Raw genomic sequence first — 22049 nt, 5'->3', positions numbered from 1 at the left:
GAACCTCCCATCCCTCTTGCCCTCTCCAAAACCTTACATGGCCTAAAACTCTGAAGGTAATTTTCACTCTTGACAGAAATCCGAGAATGGGTATGATGAGAAAACCTTCGTCTCTCCACTCTATGTTTCTCTTCACTGTTTTCGCGCTCCTTCTTCATCGTATTTCAGCTGCGGATTACACTGACTTGGTTTACAAGGGCTGTGCGGACCAGAAATTTCAAGACCCATCAGGGATTTACTCGCAGAACCTCAAGTCTCTAGTGGGTACTCTCGTCGCACAATCTGCACAAAAGGTTTTCGCCACTACGACCGCCGGCGACGGCCAGAATGCGATCATGGGTCTGTACCAATGCAGGGGAGACCTCTCAAACTCCGACTGCTACAAATGTGTGAGCAAGATTCCCGATATGCTCGGCAAGCTTTGTGGCCAGGTTGTGGCGGCGCGTATCCAGCTCAATGGGTGCTATTTGCGGTACGAGATCGTCGGGTTCAAGCAAGTCTCTGGGACTCAGCTGCTGTACAAGGTATGTGGGTCGATTCAGGCGAGCGGAAGTGGGTTCGCTGAGAGAAGAGAGACAGCCTTTGGGATGGTGGAAAATGGAGTGAAAAGTGGAGGAAGCTTGTTTTACACTGGAAGCTACCAGTCTCTGTATGTGTTGGGGCAGTGCGAAGGCGATTTATCTAGTAGTGATTGCGGGGATTGTGTGAAGAGTGCTGAGGACCAGGCTAAATCTCTGTGTGGTGACTCAATTTCTGCCAAAATTTATCTTCAAAGGTGCTATATCAGCTACAACTTTTATCCTAATGGAGTGCCTGGGAATGGCGAGTCATCATCTTCGTCTTCAGGTAAAGCTGTAGAGAGAGGTCTTAGTTCCCATCATTCTGATAATGCTTCAATACCTGTTTAATTGTAATTCAGTGCTACATTTTTCACCTACTTTGTGCTTATATGATCAGAACATTTGTACATATTAGTAATTAGAAAATAGAAATCCCCCGACGAAAAAGTGACCATAATATTATATTTGTTAGGACACTGCCAAAATCACCGAGAATATACTCTTTCATTTCGATTCAGCGGACAATTCGTTAACTCGTGCATCTTGATGTAAACTTGTAGAGTATTATTTCCATACTTTTAACTGATCATCTTCATGTAAATTTCCAATAACACTGCAACATATTACACTGAATCTGATAACTGATGATGATACCGGCTATTTTGTCCCGTTGATTCAAATATGGGGCCAGACTTCATTTGAAAACCTGTGAAATATGTTAGGATGGTAGACTGGTAGGTATCCGATCTTCTTTGTGTGAAGATATAAACCTCTAGCTGTGATAGCATTTGAAGACATGATTCTAATGCCTCTCTTTATATTGTGGTTGCTCTGCTTGAAATCAGGAATGGGGCAACACAACACACAGAAGACAGTGGCTCTTGCGGTAGGAGGGGTTGCAGCTTTAGGATTCTTAATCGCTTGTTTGTTATTTGTCAAATCAATGTTCAAGAAACGGAGTGGTAAGTATTGAATTGAAACTGGGTTTGATTTTGTAGATACTGATACTATTATACCTCAGAGGTTCGTTCATATTTCTAGTCTTAACATGTTAGAAGAATATACTTTGGATTGATCCTTTTGTATAGTTTATAAGACTGAAGGGGATGAAAAGGAATTTCTTGTCATCCATGATTGGTGTGTATTCCTTTTGAATTGGGTTGGGTTCATCTTGGGGAATCAATGAAGGAGGTGCTTTGTTGGGACACAAGATCATTGGGTGATGTGTGATAGATTTATCTGTCCCCACTAGCACAAACATAGCTCTTAGTCATGGCTTCTCTTTCTTATAGCTGGTAAACACGGGAATAAAACTGTTCTAGGTTTTTAGTCTTAAATTTGGATATGGATTTTTGAAGTTCAATTCCTTTTAGGTGAGAGAATGATTGACTTAAAAAAAAAAACCTTCGAATTACTTTTAAGAATGGTCTCCCCCCTCCCCCAAAAAAAAATTTTGTGGATAAAAGGTGGAATTACTTTGTATAAACTATCGATACTTTTGACTTGTATATCATATAGCTGCATCTGAAAAAAAACAGAAAAATATTATATTACATTTATTTGGTCCTCTTTTTTTTTTTTTTTTAAACTGTACATTATGTTCTTCTCCCACACTTAGCATATGTGATTGGAGTCAAAATCAAAACATGGGAGATGAAAAGGGGAACTAGAAATTTCTATTGGGTTAAAGTCCATCTAACATTCTGAAGTATTTTCTCAGACGCATCAAACACCCTGAAATTTTTTCTCAGACACATCTAGCACCCTAAAGTATTTTGTGATGCATCTAACACTTCAAAGTATTTTTTAGGAGCACCCAGCATCTTGAAATATTTTTTTTGCCTTGATGTTAAATGCACCAAAAAATATTTTTGGATGCTTTATGCACCTAAAAAAAACATTTTGAGATGCTGGATACACTAAAAAATATTTTAGAGTGTTGAACGCACCTAAAATAAATATTTCAGGGTGCAAGATGCACCATAAAATATTTTAAGGTACTAGATACACCTGTGAAACTATTTTAGAGTGGTAGATGTACCTTAACCCATTTATATTTGGTATGTATATATGGTTTATTATACTGTCCAATTTCACTTACTTTTTTTTTGAATTTGTGGCGACTTGATTGGAACGCTAAAGAATGCGTTTGAACATGAGATTCAGCTATATGGTATGATTGAGCATCTTGAAGAAGTTTAATCCCAGGCTCAGTACTAATATTCGCGTGTCAATCTTGTCACTACATTTTAAAATAATGACTTTGACAGATGCTGGCCACGTCCTTACTCTTTGTATAATATAATTCAAAAATAATAATTTCTCACTTGAATGACTCAACTGAAGTGTTTGCCAATTGCAAGTGGCAATCATTTGGATTTCTCAATCATTCGGATTTTCTCAGCAACACAGTTCCTAGTGTACAGCGGGAAGCCAGTAATACGGGTTGGGTCTGTCTGTTAAAAAAGCAAGCTCATGCTAGCCCATCAAAGTGCGGGTCATTCCAACCTACACTGTCTATGGCCCGCTCTGCTGTGACTGTGGGCTAGCCTTTTTTTTTTTTTTTAAATATATATATTTTTTAATTTTTTAAAAAAATTTCATGAAATTTTTAATATATTATATAATATAATTACAGGATTTTAACTCTCAAATTCCATATGGACATTGCTTCATTTATATTATTACATATGTAATTAAGCATTTTATATATGTTTGTAGTTATATAGAGAGTATCGTCTATATTTATTTTTCATCTATTTGTTGTTACTATACATACTTTTATATGATTAAATAAACATGTGATGCTTATATATACATATATATAAAAGATCTACTTAATTAATTTAGATTAGAAAATTGGTTAAATTAATTATTTATTAAAAAACATGTGTCAGTTTTTCTAAAATATCTTCTTAAATTATAAATTAATTCTCGTACTATTTTATTACAACCCATTATTCAAGTTTAAGACTTCAAATTTAATTTTAACATTTCAAATTAAACCCAACCTATATAAATAATAATAGTTTTTTCCAAAAAAAATATATTTAGTGGGGCTACCAGCCTACTAAGGTGCGGGTTATTTCAGTTGATATCGCTTTCGTCCTGCACCGCCACTGGCTGGCCTGTATTTGCACTGTCAGGCTGGCTTTACTAGCTCTAATAGTGGGCATTCGAATTTTTTTCTATAAAGAAACAAAATGATATTGAATGATATTTTCAGTAAGAAATTATAAAAAACTAATATTGAAATGCAAAGCTAGGATCTCCTTGCCAACTGACATTGAGATTTGAAGAGACTTAACATGTGTGAATCCAGAAAAATTATATACAAACTTACTAGCAATACTAGGGTCGTACACTTTTTACAAAAGATTTTTCATATTTAATTCTTGTTCCATTATATTGGATTCATTAGCCTTGGATAATATTCATAGATACTTCCCACGGCTAACTAGATAAGTAGATATTCTCTAGACGGAAAACGCAAATTGTACATGTCTGGATGAGCTTTACATTTCAAGTAAAAATTCTTGCGTTTATTAGAAAGAGGAACAATGAACTAGGATTCTTAAAAAAATTAACACTGGATAAGTAGGAGTCCTGTGGCGGTTTTCCTTCCTTCCTTTGTCCGCGTAACAGTTACCCTTCTACGAAATTATCAGTTTAATTTTTGCAGCTTAGATGAAAAGATTTATGAGATGTTTGGACAAAATCTAATCATGATTTGAAAAATAACTTTTAGGAAAAAAATTATTTTTGAGAATAGATTTTATAAAAAAATAATTTTGATAAAGTGAGAGTACTTGGATAGTTGTTATCAGAAATATTTTTCATATATACAAATTACTAAAAAAACTTAAGTTAATATGTTAATTACATAAAAGATAAATTTTATAATATATTTTTATTTGAAATAATAAATTTGTTAATAATATATTTTTTGCCAACATAATAAATAATATGTAAAAAAAATATAATTAATAAATAATTAATATGTGTATATGTATTTATAAAATATAATATCAAATATGTTTTTGGAAAAATGATTTTTTAGTGCCAACAGAAAAATATTATTTTACCTTAAAAATTTTGAATATGAAATCCCATAATATTTTTTCACAACTAGTTTTTTTTTTAACAGCATACTAACCCTATTCTTTAATATAAAAACTATTTTGATATCTAATTAGTCCTAAATATAAAATCCTAATTCATTTTACTTGTCATATTTATCCATTTTTCTAAAGTAGTATTTTTATTAGTTACATATGTTTAATATTTTATAAATAGTACTTTAGTAAATACACATGATAAAATTACACGACTGTACTTAAAATAAAATAAGAAACCATCAACCCATTTTCCTCTCCAGCCATCCATCACTCACCATCAAATCTACTCTATAGCCACCGACTAGCAACAGCCATCAATCTACCTGTGTGGTTCACCTCAGCATTGTTGTTGCCACTATCAAACTCCTCCACACTCATTTGAACTCGTTCTAATCATCAGCATCATCTCCAAAATTCCAGCTACCTGGCAGATCTGTCTCCCCATTGATTTCCCTACTCAGCAACGGCCTCTACCTTCTTTACTTTTATAATTCTACTTTTTGTATGTCTGAATCCAAGTTTGTCCTGTTAATTTGAGTCCCTATTTATTTTTGCAAATTTGATACCTCCTCCATCTAATGATTTCACAATTTTTTTTTTGAACAACTCTTCTTTTGTTTTGAAGGATTATTTTTCTGGAAATTTATTATGGTGAGTAATGTGAAGGGAGGAGGAAGAAGGCATTGAATCCAATAAGAAAAAGATGAGGATATTTCAGTCTTTTTCATTTTTATGATTATTAAATTTAATATAAAAATTATTATTCCTTTTAACACTATCAAGTTGAACCAAACAAATTCATTGTAATCTTTCTTTGCATCACATTCCATTCTCAGTTATTACATTACATTCTGTTACCCATGATTCAATGAATCAAACGGCCCCTTGGACATCGTATCAGGCAGTCACTCAATAATAATTGATAGAAATATTCAGTTTCTCCTATTCCCTCCTCCATCTTTTATTAATCGAACACGAAAATTTTCTTCCACTTTTATCAGATTACTAAACCCGAACTGCATACATGAATAATCAGAACACTAAGACCAGTAAGACGATAAATTAAACGTACCACATTGACTTGATAATGTATATTAAGGAGTAATATAGAGGGATATAAGTTGGCAAAAAACAAAAAAACATACAGGGATATGAAGATTTGCACTAGAATACTTCTAAAGCTACAATTGTAAGGTTATTGCAATACGAAATCATGGACTTATATTGTTTCAATACCATTAAAAAGAAGAGAATCAGCAATGATTCTCCCAATGCTTCCACAAGATCTAACCCAAGTGACTCAGATTCAAACAATCACATTGAAAACCGAACCAGAAAATTTACCTAACCTAAACGGTTCATTCACTTCTGGGGCGGTGGACCCATGGTGGTAGGGGTACCGAGAAGGCTGGCCTGCTGAAGCTCGAGCTCGTTCAACTGCTGCTCACGGTCCATCTCGATAATCAAAGGCACAACGAGGATGAGGAAAGTGGTGCCAGCGATCCAAGCGGCCTTACCGGTGCTTTTGAGGAGCTTCTTCGTGACGAGAGCGGCGTCGCCGGCAACCTCCTTGCCCCTGGAGACGAGAGGAGACTGTGAAAGCTTGGAGATAATACCGGTGGGTTGGTTCCTTGTGGGCCTATCAGGGAGCGAGGCTCCACCCCTACGACCTTGGGACGCCATGAGGATTGAGGAAAGGGATTTACTGGGAAGAGAGGGTTTCGGCGGTCACTAGAGATCACACCACTGCCCTTCCCGGCTAGTTAGGTTTTTAATAGCGGCGAATGTTTCCCTGAATCGGGCGGCCCGCGTTTAACCCTCGAGCTGTCTTTTACATTCATTTCGATTTTATTAGCTTTTTAATCATCATCATCAATAAATCTTAAAACAAGCTAACAGGTAACAACGTAAAAAAATCGTCATTATATTTATTTGGATAACAGCAACAAAAATTTCTTGTTACAAAAAAAAATCCTATCTTTTTTTTGCTGCCATATTTTTTAAAAAAGAAAATCATATGAATGGGAGAATTGCTGCTAACTTTCAAATAATAAGAGGAATATGATAAAAATGTGATCTAAAGAATTATTATTTTTAATTACGTTTTTCTCAAAATATGACTATTATATTAAATTATTATTAAAATATTGATTTTCCCTTGAAATACTTATTTTTTTACATTTAAAACTTATTGCAATATAGTTTTACCAGCCAGATTTTTTTTTCTTCACTTTTTTCCTTTTACCACTCAGAATATAAAAAACAAAAAATAAAATTTAACCTAATATCCTGAAATGTATAGAGAAAAATAAAAAAAATGCAGGGTTTAACAAAGCCTGTAATTTTTAAATAATGCAAGGGAGAATTTTATTTGACTCATAAGTTTACATTTTCCGGAATTTAGGACTAGTGATATGTAAATTTTATGGGACTAATTAGTACTAGTTACAGTCCCAAATTCCGGAAAATGTAAATTTATGACGCAAATAATTTTTTTTTAATAAATTTTATAAAAACTGGGCTCCTTATTTTATAGAGACACTAGATATTAGCCCACCTCAGCGGCCCAAGCTCCACTTCTACTTCTTGTCGCTCCTGTCTGTCGGGCCCTTGTGCCACGAAACCTGGAACCAGGACGCCACTTGCAGCCATCACAAGCCAAGGCCATGCCCTCTGCTTAACCGTGCACCCGCATCATCAACCCTGTACCTTTTCAATCCACAAAGGTTTACCTAACCAACGGTTCAGATCAAACTCGATTCTCCCACTCACGGTTCAGATCTAACAGCAGCAGCAAGCGCAATCGAGCCGCCCGCACCCAGTGTTTCACGGTATAAAGGGAGCCTCCTATGTCAACATACTCTACCTCCTCATCCGCACATTCTATTTTACGATTTAACACCAAAATCACTTTCTTCCAGCAGGGTTCAATCTTCGCCATAGGAGAACTCTCTGGAAGTACGAGGCCTCGCATTCCAGGTATGTACATAGCGCCTGCATTCGCCTTGTTGTTTTAATTAGGGCTTACAGATTGAAACCCTAGGTTTTTCTGATGTTTAGATAGAGGGGCAGTGTTTGATTTATCTTTTTTAATTTACAGGTTCGTGTTGTTGTGCCTTGTTTCAATTCTAGAGTAAGTCACCGGGTGCTGTTGATGTTGCATTTTGTTGGTGGTTTTTGCCCGCGGAGAAGTAGCAAAGTGTTTCTGATTAGCATTTCAACACGACTGTCGTGCGCCTTTATCGGTCTTAATTTTAAATTTCGCTGTTGGAAGCGCTTCAAGCATGTATCCACCGCGATATATTCTCTATTTAATTTAGTTTGATGTTGCGGTTGACTGTTTTTTTCGCATACACTAGTTGTCTAGTCTATATTCCATCTGTTTAAGTAGATATGACTATGTATCAAGGATTATCACACTTTCATGATCTATATTACTGTATTCCGAACGCAAACAGATTTTATTCCACCGTGAACCGGCCCTAAGGAAAGCCGTTGGTTGTTGTGTTTGCAGAGTTTTTTTTTTCTTTGGAGGTAAGGACCCATTTATCTGAACATGGGTGATAGCGAAGCAGTTACTGAAAAATCTGCAGCTGTAAGCTTCAATTCCACGAGCTATGCTTCAAGTGGCCAAGCTAATGCCATACCAGATCCTATTCCCGAGGCAGTTTCTACTGTTGTCGAGTCTGGTTCAGAAGCTCAGCAGGCTAATGCAACATTTGAATCGAATTGTTCTAATTTCGGAGATGGGAATGCTTACAGTGGGGATCCTAGTTCTGTTCTACAACAAGTCCAGTTCAACACGACTGGTGGAACTATGCAAACTGATGGTAATCAGACTGCCGGTGGAAACACAGCCCCAGAATATTCTCAAGTGCCTGACTATAATTCATCGGTAAATGGGGCAGTGGCAAATGCCACAGGACTCGAGAATGGGAGTGTGTTGGAGAATATTGATGGATCAGCAGCTGATGAGAAACAGCTTGCTGATGGTTATGGTATGCTTTTGCTTACTAGGCACTAAGTGTTAGGCGGAAGATTGTCTTGGTTGTTATTTGACTTCATTTGAAGAACGTGAATTTGATGTCTGCTTAGCATTTTAACCTTTAATAGTTCAAGAACTAAATGGTTATTTTTCTCTCAAATATTTTAAATAATCATACTTTACTGACTTCAGTTTCCAGCTAACTCTTACTGATCAATAGTGTTTTTCCTGCTATCTTTGAAATTCTACACTAGGTTCATATTGATATTTTTTTCCCTTAATGGTTTTACTTTTTTGTGGAAAATTGATATGCTTCCCGGTTCACATAATATTTAACTACTTTCATCTTCTTAATAATTCACTGCTGTACTCATTGTAGTGTATGATAAGCAATAAACCATATAATCCAAGTAACATCCTTGGGCTTTGGATTACTGGATCAATATTTTGAGGCTTTTCATTATTTTGTTGTGATTTTGTTCGTTATCTTATATTTACATTTTTGGGTCTTATTTACACAATGATTGTGCTGTGTGCATGTGTGTAAAGATATGATGTCATCAGACAAATTTATGTACTTATTTACTTGCTTTCTTTTTGCAATTCTTAGCTGCAATGTCTGCTGAGGAAGATAGGCTGTGGAATATTGTGAGAGCTAATTCTTTAGATTTTAATGCTTGGACTTCCCTGATCGAGGAAACAGAGAAAGTGGCTGAGGTTTGTTGCAATAAAATTTTTAGACAGCAACTGCATGTGCGATCTTCCTTTGTACTCGCGAATTCAACACATCAGTTTTGCTAGATTCGCTCACTTGATTGTTTCCAGAAACTGCCTGTTTTATTAGTGTTTTCAACTTTTTAATCTAATGATGCAATTGGTTGTCTGAACTGAGGTATTATATTGTGCTTATGTCATTGCATTCCATATAGCCTGGCTTCTCTGTGGTGGTTTTTTTTTTTTTTTTTGGTTGGGGGGGTAGGGAGGGGGTGAGGAATTGGTGATGCACGTTTCCTCTTGGCACTTGTAGGTTAGGTCTACCTTCCCATGTTTTGATTTTATTTTCCTGGTGTCTTTAGTTATTGTCACAAATACGCTTAAAATTTTTTACTTCATACTTCTCAGGCTTAACAGCTATAGATCTGTAACTGGAAGCTGCACACCAGAACTATGATGTTGGTGCATTTGAAACTTTTTATGATTGAAGTTGGATAGCTTTTTCTTTTTCTTCATGGGGTGCGGCGTCATTTGAGATCAATGAAGTTTTTTGTATTTCTATGATTTATACTCCTGTTACCTAAATATACAGGAGGAAGTGATTTTGAAGAAATACTCATGAAAGAACATTATTCTGATGCTTTGTGACTTGTTTATTATGTTTTGTGATGCCTGTTTTGAATTGGATATTCATAGTCTTCATTAGTTCATTTTCTTTCTACTTAAAATGTGACCGTTACACCCTTAGGAATATTGACTTATTGCCTTATTGGAAATCATTTTTTGGCTATTTGGTATTCCCTGTTAGATATGATTTGAACACAAGTGATTGCATGGCCAAATGGCTTTCTGTTTTCCCGATTTTCTCCTCCATTGTTTGTTCCTGTAATTAAAATTTATGTTGACTGCTTGATGTCATTGTCGTGTTTGTTTGTTTGTTTCTGTGCAATAGTGAAACCTGTTTATTAATGCTTCCTCCATTGCAGAACAACATTCTGAAGATCCGAAAAGTTTATGATGCTTTTCTAGCCGAATTTCCTTTGTGCTATGGATATTGGAAGAAGTATGCTGATCATGAAGCTCGTCTTGGGTCTATTGATAAAGTTGTTGAAGTCTATGAGCGAGCGGTTCAAGGAGTTACATATTCAGTGGATATGTGGTTGCATTATTGCATATTTGCTATAAGCACATATGGGGATCCAGAGACAGTTCGTAGGTAATGGCTGCCTAACTTTTTGTTGTCCTTTCTTTGTGTTGGGAGCTCAATTTGATTTCATATTCGCCAGGCTCTGGTGTTTTTCAGTCTATCTTCTAACCTGGTTTCAGAACTTTGCAACAGTGATACCCCTTTTTGGCAGAAAATCTATGATGGGAATGTATATTAAAATGTTTTTATTCCTGTGTTTTAAATCCTTGATTTGAGGCTACAAAGGGGTAGCTGTGTTAAATTTAGGGCAATCTACTTCTTTACTCCCTCATCTACTTTACCAATCGATTCCAAGACCGTAGATATTTAGTTTTCTTTGAATGGTTGCTGTCCTTAAGTTTGACACTCTGAGGTGCATCAATATGCAAATTGCTGCTGGGAAGATCTGATCTGGTTAATGGCTAAGATGGCCTCTATGACTGCTCCATGTCTCGGACATATTATGATATTATGCAGGAAGGTAAATGCAGTGTTTGGATGTCCCTATATGATGTTAAGACTGATTTGTTTGTTCTCCCTGAACATTCATGCTGTTGTCTCCCACATCTAGATGTGCATCAGTAGTTGATGCTTGTTAATTGCATGTTAATCGAACTCTAATGTTCCTATGTTTCAGGCTTTTTGAACGAGGATTGGCTTATGTTGGAACAGATTATCTTTCTTTTCCATTGTGGGATAAATACATTGAATACGAGTACATGCAGCAAGATTGGGCCCGTCTTGCCATGATCTACACCAGAATATTAGAGAATCCTAACCAACAATTAGATCGGTATTTTAGCAGGTAATTATATTTTCTATGTTTTATTTAATCATTGTAGTTTGGATTTTGGTGTTCTTCCCAAGACCATGCTCCTGCATAATGAGCGCCTAATTTCAAATAATTAAATGATAAATGTTTCAGGGCTTATTGTCTTGCATGCGATCTGATCTCTCAGTATATTTTACTAAATGTTATTTCCTTTTTGTAAATGGTGTTGCAGCTTTAAGGAGTTAGCTGGAAATCGTCCTTTATCAGAATTGCGAACTCCTGATGAAGCCGCAGGAGGAGGCACAGTTTCAGAGGATGGTGGCCAAGCCAATGAGGGAGAAGTTCGTCCTGATGGTGCGGAAAATCCTCCTAAACCTGTAAGTGCCGGCTTAACAGAAGCGGAAGAGTTGGAGAAGTATGTCGCCATTAGAGAAGAGTTATATAAGAAAGCTAAAGAGTTCGATTCTAAGATCATTGGTTTTGAAACAGCTATTAGGAGGCCCTACTTTCATGTACGGCCCCTCAATGTTGCAGAGCTTGAGAATTGGCATAATTATCTGGATTTTATAGAAAGAGAAGGTGACTTTAGCAAGGTAACTGAACTGGTTTTCCATGGGTGCGCTTTCTGTTTTTAGTTTTTCCTATTATAGATTGACTTACAGTAAGTAATATCTGCTGTATCATATGCTTTTATTGGCTAATTCGTTGGATGAAGCAACTTTTTAATGGGGAAATTGAACTGAGACTAAAGCATGGGCCTTCGATTTGGTTTCTTGAGGCTAAGTACTTCAAACTCTGATTTGTCAGTGGACATTCTAGGTTCGTCATGTGTATGTAAAAGTTTAATCTTTTTAAACTGCGAATGTTATGCATGCAGGTGTCTTGTAATCTTCCTAGTCATCTGTCTCAGGCAAGGAGGGTCCCTCCTTTCATATTTGAGGGGCCTCTCTGTTCCCCTAAGGAGTATTTCTTGATGCTTTATATTTCCTTTTGTGTTTTGTATTAATGCTTTTGGCTTATGTGGAGATGAATTATGAGTAGAAACAATCTATATAATATCCTTTTCTTCTTTGTTCTGCACGGATCAGGTTGTAAAGTTGTATGAAAGATGTGTCATTGCATGTGCCAATTATCCGGAGTACTGGATACGGTATGTATTATGTATGGAGGCCAGTGGGAGCATGGATCTTGCAAATAATGTAATTGCTCGGGCAACGCAGGTCTTTGTGAAGGTGATTTCTAACACTTATCAAATTGTTTTTATACAGCTTAAAATTGTTGTGAAGTTGGTGATCGTTTGCTTATGATCTTTTAATTTCCCAAATACTGAGGGTGGGTTTGGTTGGATGAATTTGTTTAGAAAGAATGGAATGGGAAGATAGAAGCCGCATTGATGTTTTAATATGCAATAGAAAGGAACATAGGTTGATGGGTAAATTTATATTTAGTTGAATGAAAGGGACGAGGCAATGGAAAAGAAATTGAAGTAAATGACTATAATGCCCCAATTATAAACAGATAAAAGGGCAATTATTAAATATCATGATTGTTTATTGTAATTATCATGCTAAAATAATTATTGGCGGCAATACTTGTTAATAAATTAATAAAATATGCAGTTTTAGTTATTACTATTAGATTATTAATAGAAGGTTCTCAAATAATTTCCAATTTTATTTTCAATTAGAAATAAATCTGGAAATTGCTAATTATATAAAAGGGACTAGCAAACAATACACTTTCAATGTTTAAATAAATTGTTTTTTGTTAAAATACAAGGTTGACAACTGCCAATCCCCCCCCCCCCCCCGGGTCTCTGATCTGGGCAAAGCTGAAAGCAAGAGTTGTGAAGAGGATGGGGGGTGTGTGTGAAATATAAGGTTATTGGGCTGGGATCTGCCAGGGTGCTTCTTCATATCTTGCCCTTTGTGTTATCATTTGGAGGTGTAGTCTTGAATTTGACCTTCCATTTTTGTTCCCAAGAAGCTGCTTTCCTTTTGCTCCGCAAAGATGAAACATGATTTCATGGGTAAATGCACTGTACACAGGCATTGAACAAAACATGACTAACCGGGGAAAGGAAATGGGCTTTTCTTCCACTTGGCCCTTTTTTAGTAAACCAAACATGTGAGGAGGAAGAGCTTAGATCACGTTATATCAACAAGGGTTGAACCAAAGATCGGCAATGATTGGAAATGATTGTCTTTCTTAAGGGTGAACTTGTATGATTACATACTAAATAAGCTCGTTTGTTATTTGAACAAAAGTTGTTTATCTTTGATACTTGGAAGGGCTTATATTGTCTATTCATCTTTAATTGTAAGAAGTTTGGCATGCCAAGTATTGAAATCGAAGAAACAAGTGGTGCCTGAAGTGAGATTGGACAAGGGGTTGGTGTTTGGAATCATGTTATTATTTTTTGTGGTGGTGAGGTGGAGTGATGAAAAATGCGAATCTTATTTGTGCTACTTTTCCTGGCATTGTCAGGAACTAGTCTTCCTAGCATCCATTTGTGGGATTTTTGGTCTTGCTCTTGGTTGAGAAAAGAATGTGATGATTGACTGATGTTAATTTTGTCCGTGTGCAAGTAGCATGCTGTGTCATCATACTAATCACAATTATAATTCATGTTCAGGGAGAATTATCCCTTAATTTTTGCAATTTAATCTCATTATTGTGTTTTTGTCACTATACAGAGGCAACCTGAGATACATCTTTTCTCTGCACGTTTCAAGGAGCAGAATGGGGATTTAGCTGGTGCCCGAGCTGCCTATCAACTGGTGCACACCGAAATTTCTCCTGGTCTTCTTGAAGCTATAATCAGGCATGCAAATATGGAAAATAGACTGGTATGGTGGTTTATGGAAATTTTGTTGGCTTGGCTTGGGAGGCAATCTAAATTGGAATTGCTCACCTCATTTGCATCTCATGAATTTCCCAGGGTAACTTGGACGATGCGTACTCCCTATATGAGCAGGCTATTGCCATTGAAAAAGGAAAAGAACATTCACAGACATTACCCATGTTGTTTGCTCAGTATTCTCGGTTTGTATATCTGGTATGTTCTGCAACATTTATTAGCGCCCTGAGACTCCTTTCTAATTGGAAGCTTGTCTTACCCTTAGGTCGGGCGTTTAATTTCCGTTCTTGCCCATGTTATGACATCTTGCCAATTCAATTTTTATTTTCCCCATCTGACATAATGACTCTGGTAATCAAGGTTAGCTATTTTATTATGTTTTTGTCCTTCTGTTTTTCACTCCAAGATGAAAATTTAACACATCGAGAGGCTATATTTGAGGAGAATCAAGATATTTTTTTAATGAAAAAACTCAAGGACTTGAAATGCAAATTATATATTTTTTAGTGAGATTTTTTAAAACATTTGTTCTGGTTGTTACAAGTTAGCAGACCAGATTTTATGTCCGTTCATGGTTTGTTTTCATGTTCTTTGACTGCATAGCTTGATTTTATAAGAACTCTGTCGTGTTCTTGAGGTTTCCGTCTTCTGTGGTCCTTAGGTTTCTGGGAATGCTGAAAAGGCTAAGGAAATTCTGGTTGAGGGGCTTGAGCATGTTCAGTCATCAAGGCCAATACTCGAGGTATGTTCTGTCTTTTAACTTTGCACATAATTGCTTCTTCACTTTCATGTTGATGAAGGCTGGAGATTTTCCCCTCAAAATTGCAAAGGTCCTCTTATCTATTGCTATTATCTTATTTTATCACAAATACTGCAGTAGTGTTCTAGATATTCTGACCTTTGTTTTTCGTTGGCACATGCAGGCTTTGTTACACTTTGAGGCTATCCGACCTTTGCCTAAGAAAGTAGACATTGACTTTCTAGATTCATTGGTTACAAAATTCATTGTTCCCAGCGCAGAGAACCCAAATGCTGCTAGTGCAACTGATAGGGAGGAACTTTCTAGCATTTTTCTGGAGGTAAGTGGTTATGATGACGATGATTCCAAGTTTTTCCTGAGGTCTATATAAACATTTAACTGCGATAAATTCATGGATACGGAAGAGTTAAAAACACTGTTTTGAGTTGGGAAATGATGAATGGGAGGAACTGAAAATGTTCACTCTGTAAGTGGAATAGTGGGAAATGTGGGAGGGGCTTGAGATATCCAGCTTTGAGACTCTCTTTTGATACAGATGTTCTAACTGAAAGTTAACTTTAGCACAGCTTTAGCAAAACTTGCATCATAGCTTATGTGATTTGGATCAATAAAGCTTCCATTATATTTGGTGTTACTCTTAATTCAAGACGGGGCTCTTAAATTCCAGCTAACTTCATCTGCTGCTTACAACTTAGCAGAAAACCTGGTGCAGTGGGAACTGAAATTTTTAGGTCTAGAGAAATCTCGTGAACATGTCTGGAAGGTAAAAGAAAAAAATTTTAAAGTCAAAATCTATCCTTTGCTATTTTGAAAAATAATTTCCTCAGAGCTGCAGAAGTTTGCTGGCTTGCAACAGCTTTTGCATGCTCTATCTCACCTGATTTCTGTGGAACTTCCGTTAAGTTACTTGCTAATCTTCAGCAGAATTTCAGAGATTTTTCTTTGTGCTGAAACAATTGGATTTACCAAACGAATGTATTTTAATTATTTCGGACTCAGTCATAATGCTGACACTCTATGACAACACTATCACTTCTTCTCTGGGAAGCTTTTGGCTTGTTGCCAGAGTAGTGTGTTCCAATGGTTATTGATTCAGAATATAGGTCAGTCAAACAGCGTTAGAGTTATAATATGAAGTAATTTGGTGATGTCTTCTTCCCTATTGATGCCCTAATTTGATATTTCTCTTATGGCCGTCCTGCATTGTTGATTTGGCAGGTTTTGTTATCTTTAAAATTCTGTGTATTTTCTGTTTGTTGAAAGGCGTGGCTGCTGTGCATTTTTCCTATTACTACCGCATTTTAATCACAAACTCCTCCTTTGGTGTCTTTCTCCCCAAAATTTTTCAGTTCTTGAATCTCTTTGGAGATGTTCAATCCATCAAGAGAGCTGAGGATAGGCATGCCAAACTCTTCTTGCCTCATAGGAGTATGTCAGAGTTGAGAAAACGTCACGCAGAGGATTTTCTTAGTTCAGATAAAGCAAAAATGGCGAGATCTTACTCTGTTCCGTCTCCTGCCCAATCTTCAATGGGCGCATATCCAAATGCACAGGGCCAGTGGGCTTATGGAGTGCAACCTCAAACTTGGCCACCGGCCACACAAGCACAGGGACAACAATGGGCTGCTGGTTACACCCAGCAGGTAGGTTGTTATTTTTTCCTGTTGATACTACGCTAGCTGAAATGATCTCTCTTGCTTTTCTGTGTGGGTGTGTTGAGTGGACTTTTGCGCACACGGTAAAGAAAGATCCTGTCTTTTGGGAAGAAGGTTAGCATATCAGACAATGTTGATGGGGAACCTACCATGCGTCCTGGGTGCTTATGTCCACCCTTTAATGTATAAAATTGTTTTGATGATGCTGTTTGCTTTGGTTGCCTGTCTGAAGTGTCTGGTTACCATCAGGGATATTCTCGTGAGTTTCTTGATGATTTAAACACTTGTACTTTATATGACACATACAAATTTGAAGCAGGGTGCATATGGGGCTTACGCGGGATACGGGGGTACTTACACTAATTCACAGGTGCCTGCCTCAGTTCCACAGAGTACTGCATACGCGGCCTACCCTCCTGCTTATCCAGTACAGGTACCGACACAACCCTTGACATGTTACGGTGATGATATTGGGAGCAATGTCGGGTTAAAATCTGGGTGCATTATTCATTATTAAATTTTTGATGTGATATCTACAAAGTTAAATGTTATATTTTGGGGCTGATGTATTTGTCCGAATTTCAGACTGCAGTTCCTCAGCCGAGTTATGTGCAACCAGCTGCGGCTCCAGCGCTGCAAGCGGCGGCAGCTCCTCAGACGTATTATGGGAGTGGCTATTACTGAGCTAATCAAGATTAAGATTAGAGATGGCCTTCCATTTTTGGTTCCTGTATTTTTAGGACAGTTTGGGTATAGGAATAGTCTTAAGGCATATGGCTTTGAGTTAGAAAATTGGCGCCTAACCGATGCGGTTGTATTAGCTACCGTTTGTAGTGTAAGATATTTTCTTGTTTCCTCCCTTTTCTGGTAGAGGCTTTCCTTTTTAGCTTCTGTCGACATTGAGTTGTGCTTTAATGCAAATATTCACGTCACACGATACGGTTCACTTTTGTTTTCCTTGTTGAGTGAGTGGGTGGGTGGCGTCAGTTGGGCCTATTATTTACCTTCTCTCTCTCGATAAGTAACTGAATTTCAATGATATGGAAGTTCAAGTTGGTTAAAGTCAGTTAAAAATAATGTGGTTAAAATTAGTTAAAAATAATATTTAAGAAAACTTTATTTTATTTTTTTTAAAATCTGTTTACGGGAGAAGAGTACGAGGAAGAGAATTTACCTTATAAATAATTTATCGTGATAATAAATATAACAATATTAATGAGTTATTAAATGGGGGCAAAAAGAAAAATTAGCAAAAAAACTGGAGGCAACTTTTAAATATCTTCTGTAGACAATAATAAGTTATATTAAAAAAATTGTCTCAGACTGGGTACTTGATAAGTTGTTTTAAAAAGTACTGTTTTATAAATTTTAAATGTTTCAGAATATAAACTTTCGAAAATTATACAATTCTTAAATTCGGCTTTCAACTCAAAAACGAAAAGGCTGATATATTGGCTTACTAGACAAGGGAAAAGGTAATCTGCACCTACACAGAGATATATTACAAAAACATAATAATTTTAAAATGATCACTTCATAAATATCTCATAAAATCTCTCTTCAACATTAAATCCATAATTTGTTGCTTCATATTCTCCCAAACCCATCGAACCAAAAAAACATTCTTCAAAAAGTTCTTCTATACTCAAATGAAGTTGCATACATTAGGCCTCTACCTTCACTCCTTCACCATTAGGTACACAAACCTTCTAATTAAGAATGCACGGGCTTGCTTATCAGGAGTTAAAGACCATGCTACCCCATTTCTCTCTCTCTCTCTCTCTGTCTCTCTCTCATATGCAATTACTGTGACAAATCTTCCGATAAGATCTTCTCTTGTGCGTAGGACATCATTCAAAGGTCATGGCCTTTGTGCACAGAGGCATTTGTTTTGTTTATGTTGGCTTTTTTCTGAATTGATTTGCTGGGAAAATCACAGTCACAGATCCTATAAGCTCGAACCCATGCCCATGAGTTTCAGTCCAAGCATAAAACCCATGAGACATGAGAGAGCCAATACATTGGTTCTTTTCTTCTTGTACTAATTTTTCTTTTTCTTTTTTCCTTTTGGGTTGAGGCCGGATCACTGAGATAATAATAAACAAGTTTGAACTATATGTGAAGAAACAGCAGGTTTGTCACTAACTCACCATAACATTTAGCCACAATGTAAAGAGAACTGATAGCAGATGCTGTTCTCATTCTTTATCCTCATGAATCAATCGATTCTGATCAGTTAATAGATTTTGAGCTCTCTTCTTGACCAGGATATTCATTGAAAGTTAGTAGTCACATGAAATACCTAATCCTTCTGACTCAGACTCAGGTGGCCTCCTAATATTAATCTGAGTAAAAATGAGGATAGATTGACGTGGCTGAAAGCCTGAAACTTCAAAGTAAGAAGCAGGTAGCGACACACGCATATAATAAATGGAAGAAGACAATAAAGATGGAGAGAGAGGGTAATGATCCCTCACAGAGATATATTGTTTGGGACATAACATAACCCAGGAAGAAATACTTGTATACTTCTACAATCTCACCTCATCCATATTCTAATAAAAATGTTTCAAGTGCCCTTTTTTTTTAGTAGACCTCACGTCTTGCAATTTTTTTTTATTTTCTCTTTTCATGACTCATTATAGTAGAAATTTTTGGGATCCATAAGGAGAAAAAAAAACATTTGAAACATTTTTATTGAAGAAAGCCTGGATGGATAGGGCACTCCAGCAGTAAGCAAGTATTTCTCTGACCCAGGTGGTCGCAAGCTGCCTCAGATGCAGGCAAGGGCATGTTAGTTCTACCAACTTTCGTTGCATTATGAGAAAGATCGAAAGCCACATTGATGAGGTGTAACTCATTAAGGTTGCATAGCCATGCATGCCGAAGAATGTCTCAACCTGACCAGCCTTCCTTGTGACGTGTCCTTCACTCATCGCTCTCCTCTGTACTATAAATCTCACCCTCGAGTTTCTCCGCTTCACCCACAAACAAACACAAACACAAATCATGGCTTATTATTTCAAGCTTTTTAGTTCGCTCCCTCTTTGCTTTTCGGTCTTCTTCTTTGTTCTGGCAAGCTGCAGCTTGGCTCTCCAGGACCAGCCTCAGCAAAACCTGTGCCAGTTCGAGAGGCTCGACACACTGAAACCCGACAATGTCGTTAGGTCGGAAGCTGGTCGGATCGAGACATGGGACCCCAACCAGAAGCAGTTACAGTGTGTTGGTGTCGCTCTATTTCGTTGCGTCTTGGAACAACACGGCCTTAGGTTGCCTTCTTATTCCAATTCTCCTCAGCTCATTTACATCACAAGAGGTACTTAATTAATACTATACTCATCTCATTCTTCTCTTTTCTTTTGACATTAATTAATAAAGACACACACACGTACTTACACTCACGCGAGTGTTCTGTTTTGTTTTGATAAATGCGAACAGGCAGAGGAGTAGTTGGAATGGTAATACCTGGGTGTCGTAACACGTACGAGGAGTCCCGGATCGTCATCAGAAAATCCGTCGTTTCAAACCAGGTGATGTAATAGCGGTGCCGGCGGGTGTTTCTTTCTGGATGTACAACAACGAGAAAGAAGAAGTTCATGCCATTCATCTTCTCCACACCACCAACCACCAAAATCAGCTTGATCCCACCCCCAGAGTACGTAATCAAAAGCAAAATGATTATAAATTGATCTTCTCTAAGCAGTCTGGCGAATGCCTTAATTTATATACATACCTGTATTATTATTATGTCATATGAAACCGAGAGTAACTTGAAACTTTGGGACGTCTGATAATACTCCATGACAGATATTTTATCTCGCGGGGAACCAAAAGCAAGAGTTTTCCCAATATCAGTCAGGAAGGCGGCAGCAGGAGCCGGAGGAGGAGGAGGAGGAAGGGGAAGAACAAAGATGGCATCCGAAAAGTGGTCGTGGTTGGAGGGAGCCATCACGAGGTCGTCGAGAAGGAGAACAAGAGGGACAGGAACAAGAACAGCAAGGACGTGGCAACGTGATCGGAGGGTTCGGAAGCGACATGGTGAAGCACGCCTTCAACGCCGACGACGATGAGACGGTAGAGAATCTCCGAGGACAGGACGACCAGAGGGAGGGAAACATTATCAGAGTGGAAGGTGGTCTCAAGCTCAGCATCTTCAAACCAACTGTCAGCGAACAACAAGGAGAAGAGGAAGAAGACCTTGAGGATGAGCAGGGGGGTGGAAGCGAGAATGGGTTGGAAGAGACACTGTGCAGCCTCAGACTGAAACAGAACATCGGAAAAACCACATCCCCAGACATGTACCACCCACAAGCCGGCAGCCTCAGAACCGTCAATAGCTTAGACCTCTCAGTTCTCAAGATGATGGGGCTTAGCGCTGAGTTCGGTTCCCTTCACAATGTAACCAATCACTTAATTAAACTGCTTCTATATATACACAGTATAACCTAGAGAATCTCATCCAAACTCTAAGACGAATGAATTGTTGGCGTTGGTTTTGCAGGGTGCGATATATGTGCCACACTACACCTTGAACGCGCACAGCATAGTGTGCGCAGTAGAGGGAAGAGCGAATATTCAGGTGGTGGATAGCAATGGGAACACGGTGAGCAACCAGGAGCTAAGTGCGGGGCAGGTGATGGCGGTGCCGCAGAACTTTGCGGTGGCGATTAGGTCGCAGAGCGAGCACTTCCTGTGGGTGGCATTTAAGACCAACCACTTGGCCATGGTAGCGACGTTGCCGGGGCAGATACAGGCGTGGCCGGAAGAAGTGGTGGAGCGAGTGTACCGGCTGAGCGGGGGGCAAGCTAGAAACCTCAAGAACAACAGTCCCCTTCTGTTCTTGGTTCCGCCGCGACAGTCTACGAGAGCCGTGGCTTAGAAACGTAGCTGCACGGCCTCTTGCACGTATCTGCTAGGAAATCAATTGAAGAAATGCCAAGATATGCAAGCGTTTTGGAATGGGAATGCAAGCATCTTATTATGAGATATGATGCTTTTTAGTTTCAAGCTGCTGGAGACTACTGTTTTCACCTGTAATAATACGTTGGCAAATTGAAAACCTGAAATGAATTCTGTCGGAGGGAATAATGTATCTTATTTTGCCGCCACATCTTTAAATAAAATGAGTTATGATGCTTTTTCTTTCGAAGCTAACTCTTTCACTTTATATTATTTGACTGGCTTTAATTCCTTATGCTCCAAAGTAAGCCTTAAGATGGTCCTGTAAAAAGGAACAAGTTTGGGTCCTCGTTACTTTTGATATTACTACTGCTGCAGCCATAGTTTATTAGATTTAGATGATTTTTTTTAAAATAATCATTTTAATTGATACAAAATTTAAAATAAAGATAATTTCATAACTATTATTTTTATAAAAAATAATTTTTACTTAATAATAAATAATTTAAAATTTAACATCTGGTATGTCCAAATTAGATT

At 37.5% G+C, this 22049-nt stretch overlaps 4 protein-coding genes across 6 annotated transcripts; 3 read left to right on the top strand and 1 right to left on the bottom strand.

Moving 5' to 3' along the window:
• LOC114717337 (plasmodesmata-located protein 3-like) lies at window positions 1–1691 on the top strand. The gene is made up of 2 exons (XM_028902449.1): window positions 1–846; window positions 1406–1691. Exons 1-2 carry the CDS (start codon window positions 87–89, stop codon window positions 1531–1533), a joined length of 888 nt encoding a protein of 295 aa, XP_028758282.1. The 5' UTR covers window positions 1–86; the 3' UTR covers window positions 1534–1691.
• A 4045-nt stretch (window positions 1692–5736) lies between these two features.
• Window positions 5737–6472, bottom strand: LOC114717339 (mitochondrial import receptor subunit TOM9-2). Its single transcript, XM_028902451.1, has one exon. It carries the CDS (start codon window positions 6359–6361, stop codon window positions 6041–6043), a length of 321 nt encoding a protein of 106 aa, XP_028758284.1. The 5' UTR covers window positions 6362–6472; the 3' UTR covers window positions 5737–6040.
• Window positions 6473–7574: 1102 nt separating this feature from the next.
• Window positions 7575–17556, top strand: LOC114717335 (pre-mRNA-processing factor 39). Of its 3 annotated transcripts, none has more exons than XM_028902446.1 (15): window positions 7575–7657; window positions 7779–7964; window positions 8193–8676; window positions 9274–9380; window positions 10364–10593; window positions 11201–11368; window positions 11568–11928; window positions 12424–12567; window positions 14032–14184; window positions 14277–14393; window positions 14857–14937; window positions 15119–15274; window positions 16305–16598; window positions 16930–17043; window positions 17196–17556. In XM_028902446.1, the coding sequence occupies exons 3-15, from the start codon at window positions 8235–8237 to the stop codon at window positions 17292–17294; spliced, it is 2466 nt and encodes an 821-aa protein (XP_028758279.1). In that variant the 5' UTR covers window positions 7575–7657; window positions 7779–7964; window positions 8193–8234; the 3' UTR covers window positions 17295–17556. The 3 variants fall into 3 exon arrangements, with proteins under 3 accessions (XP_028758279.1, XP_028758277.1, XP_028758278.1); XM_028902444.1 differs by having other exon boundaries at window positions 7779–7811; window positions 17196–17475; XM_028902445.1 differs by lacking the exon at window positions 7779–7964 and having other exon boundaries at window positions 7584–7657; window positions 17196–17475.
• A 2063-nt stretch (window positions 17557–19619) lies between these two features.
• Window positions 19620–21489, top strand: LOC114717329 (conglutin alpha 1-like). Its single transcript, XM_028902436.1, has 5 exons — window positions 19620–19926; window positions 20049–20140; window positions 20194–20265; window positions 20418–21008; window positions 21112–21489. The coding sequence occupies exons 1-5, from the start codon at window positions 19620–19622 to the stop codon at window positions 21487–21489; spliced, it is 1440 nt and encodes a 479-aa protein (XP_028758269.1).
• The last annotated feature ends 560 nt before the right edge of the window (window positions 21490–22049 follow it).

This window comes from Neltuma alba, unplaced genomic scaffold (assembly GCF_004799145.2).
Source record: "Neltuma alba isolate B1F8T4 unplaced genomic scaffold, ASM479914v2 tig00011733_pilon, whole genome shotgun sequence".
Classification (NCBI taxonomy): Eukaryota; Viridiplantae; Streptophyta; class Magnoliopsida; order Fabales; family Fabaceae; genus Neltuma; species Neltuma alba.
Note: the sequence above shows the minus strand (reverse complement) of the source record. Positions and strands in the feature narration are given on the sequence as shown.

Excerpts from the sequence above, each read along its gene's own strand:
- LOC114717335 (XM_028902446.1), top strand. The coding sequence starts at position 8,235 with ATGGGTGATAGCGAAGCAGTTACTGAAAAATCTGCAGCTGTAAGCTTC. Across the intron at positions 14,938-15,118 it reads CATCAAGGCCAATACTCGAG|GCTTTGTTACACTTTGAGGC; the intron begins GTATGTTCTGTC and ends TGGCACATGCAG. Across the intron at positions 16,599-16,929 it reads CTGCTGGTTACACCCAGCAG|GGTGCATATGGGGCTTACGC; the intron begins GTAGGTTGTTAT and ends AATTTGAAGCAG.
- LOC114717337 (XM_028902449.1), top strand. The coding sequence starts at position 87 with ATGGGTATGATGAGAAAACCTTCGTCTCTCCACTCTATGTTTCTCTTC. Across the intron at positions 847-1,405 it reads GTCATCATCTTCGTCTTCAG|GAATGGGGCAACACAACACA; the intron begins GTAAAGCTGTAG and ends GCTTGAAATCAG.
- LOC114717339 (XM_028902451.1), bottom strand. The coding sequence starts at position 6,361 with ATGGCGTCCCAAGGTCGTAGGGGTGGAGCCTCGCTCCCTGATAGGCCC.
- LOC114717329 (XM_028902436.1), top strand. The coding sequence starts at position 19,620 with ATGGCTTATTATTTCAAGCTTTTTAGTTCGCTCCCTCTTTGCTTTTCG. Across the intron at positions 20,141-20,193 it reads AATCCGTCGTTTCAAACCAG|AAAGAAGAAGTTCATGCCAT; the intron begins GTGATGTAATAG and ends TACAACAACGAG. Across the intron at positions 20,266-20,417 it reads AGCTTGATCCCACCCCCAGA|ATATTTTATCTCGCGGGGAA; the intron begins GTACGTAATCAA and ends ACTCCATGACAG.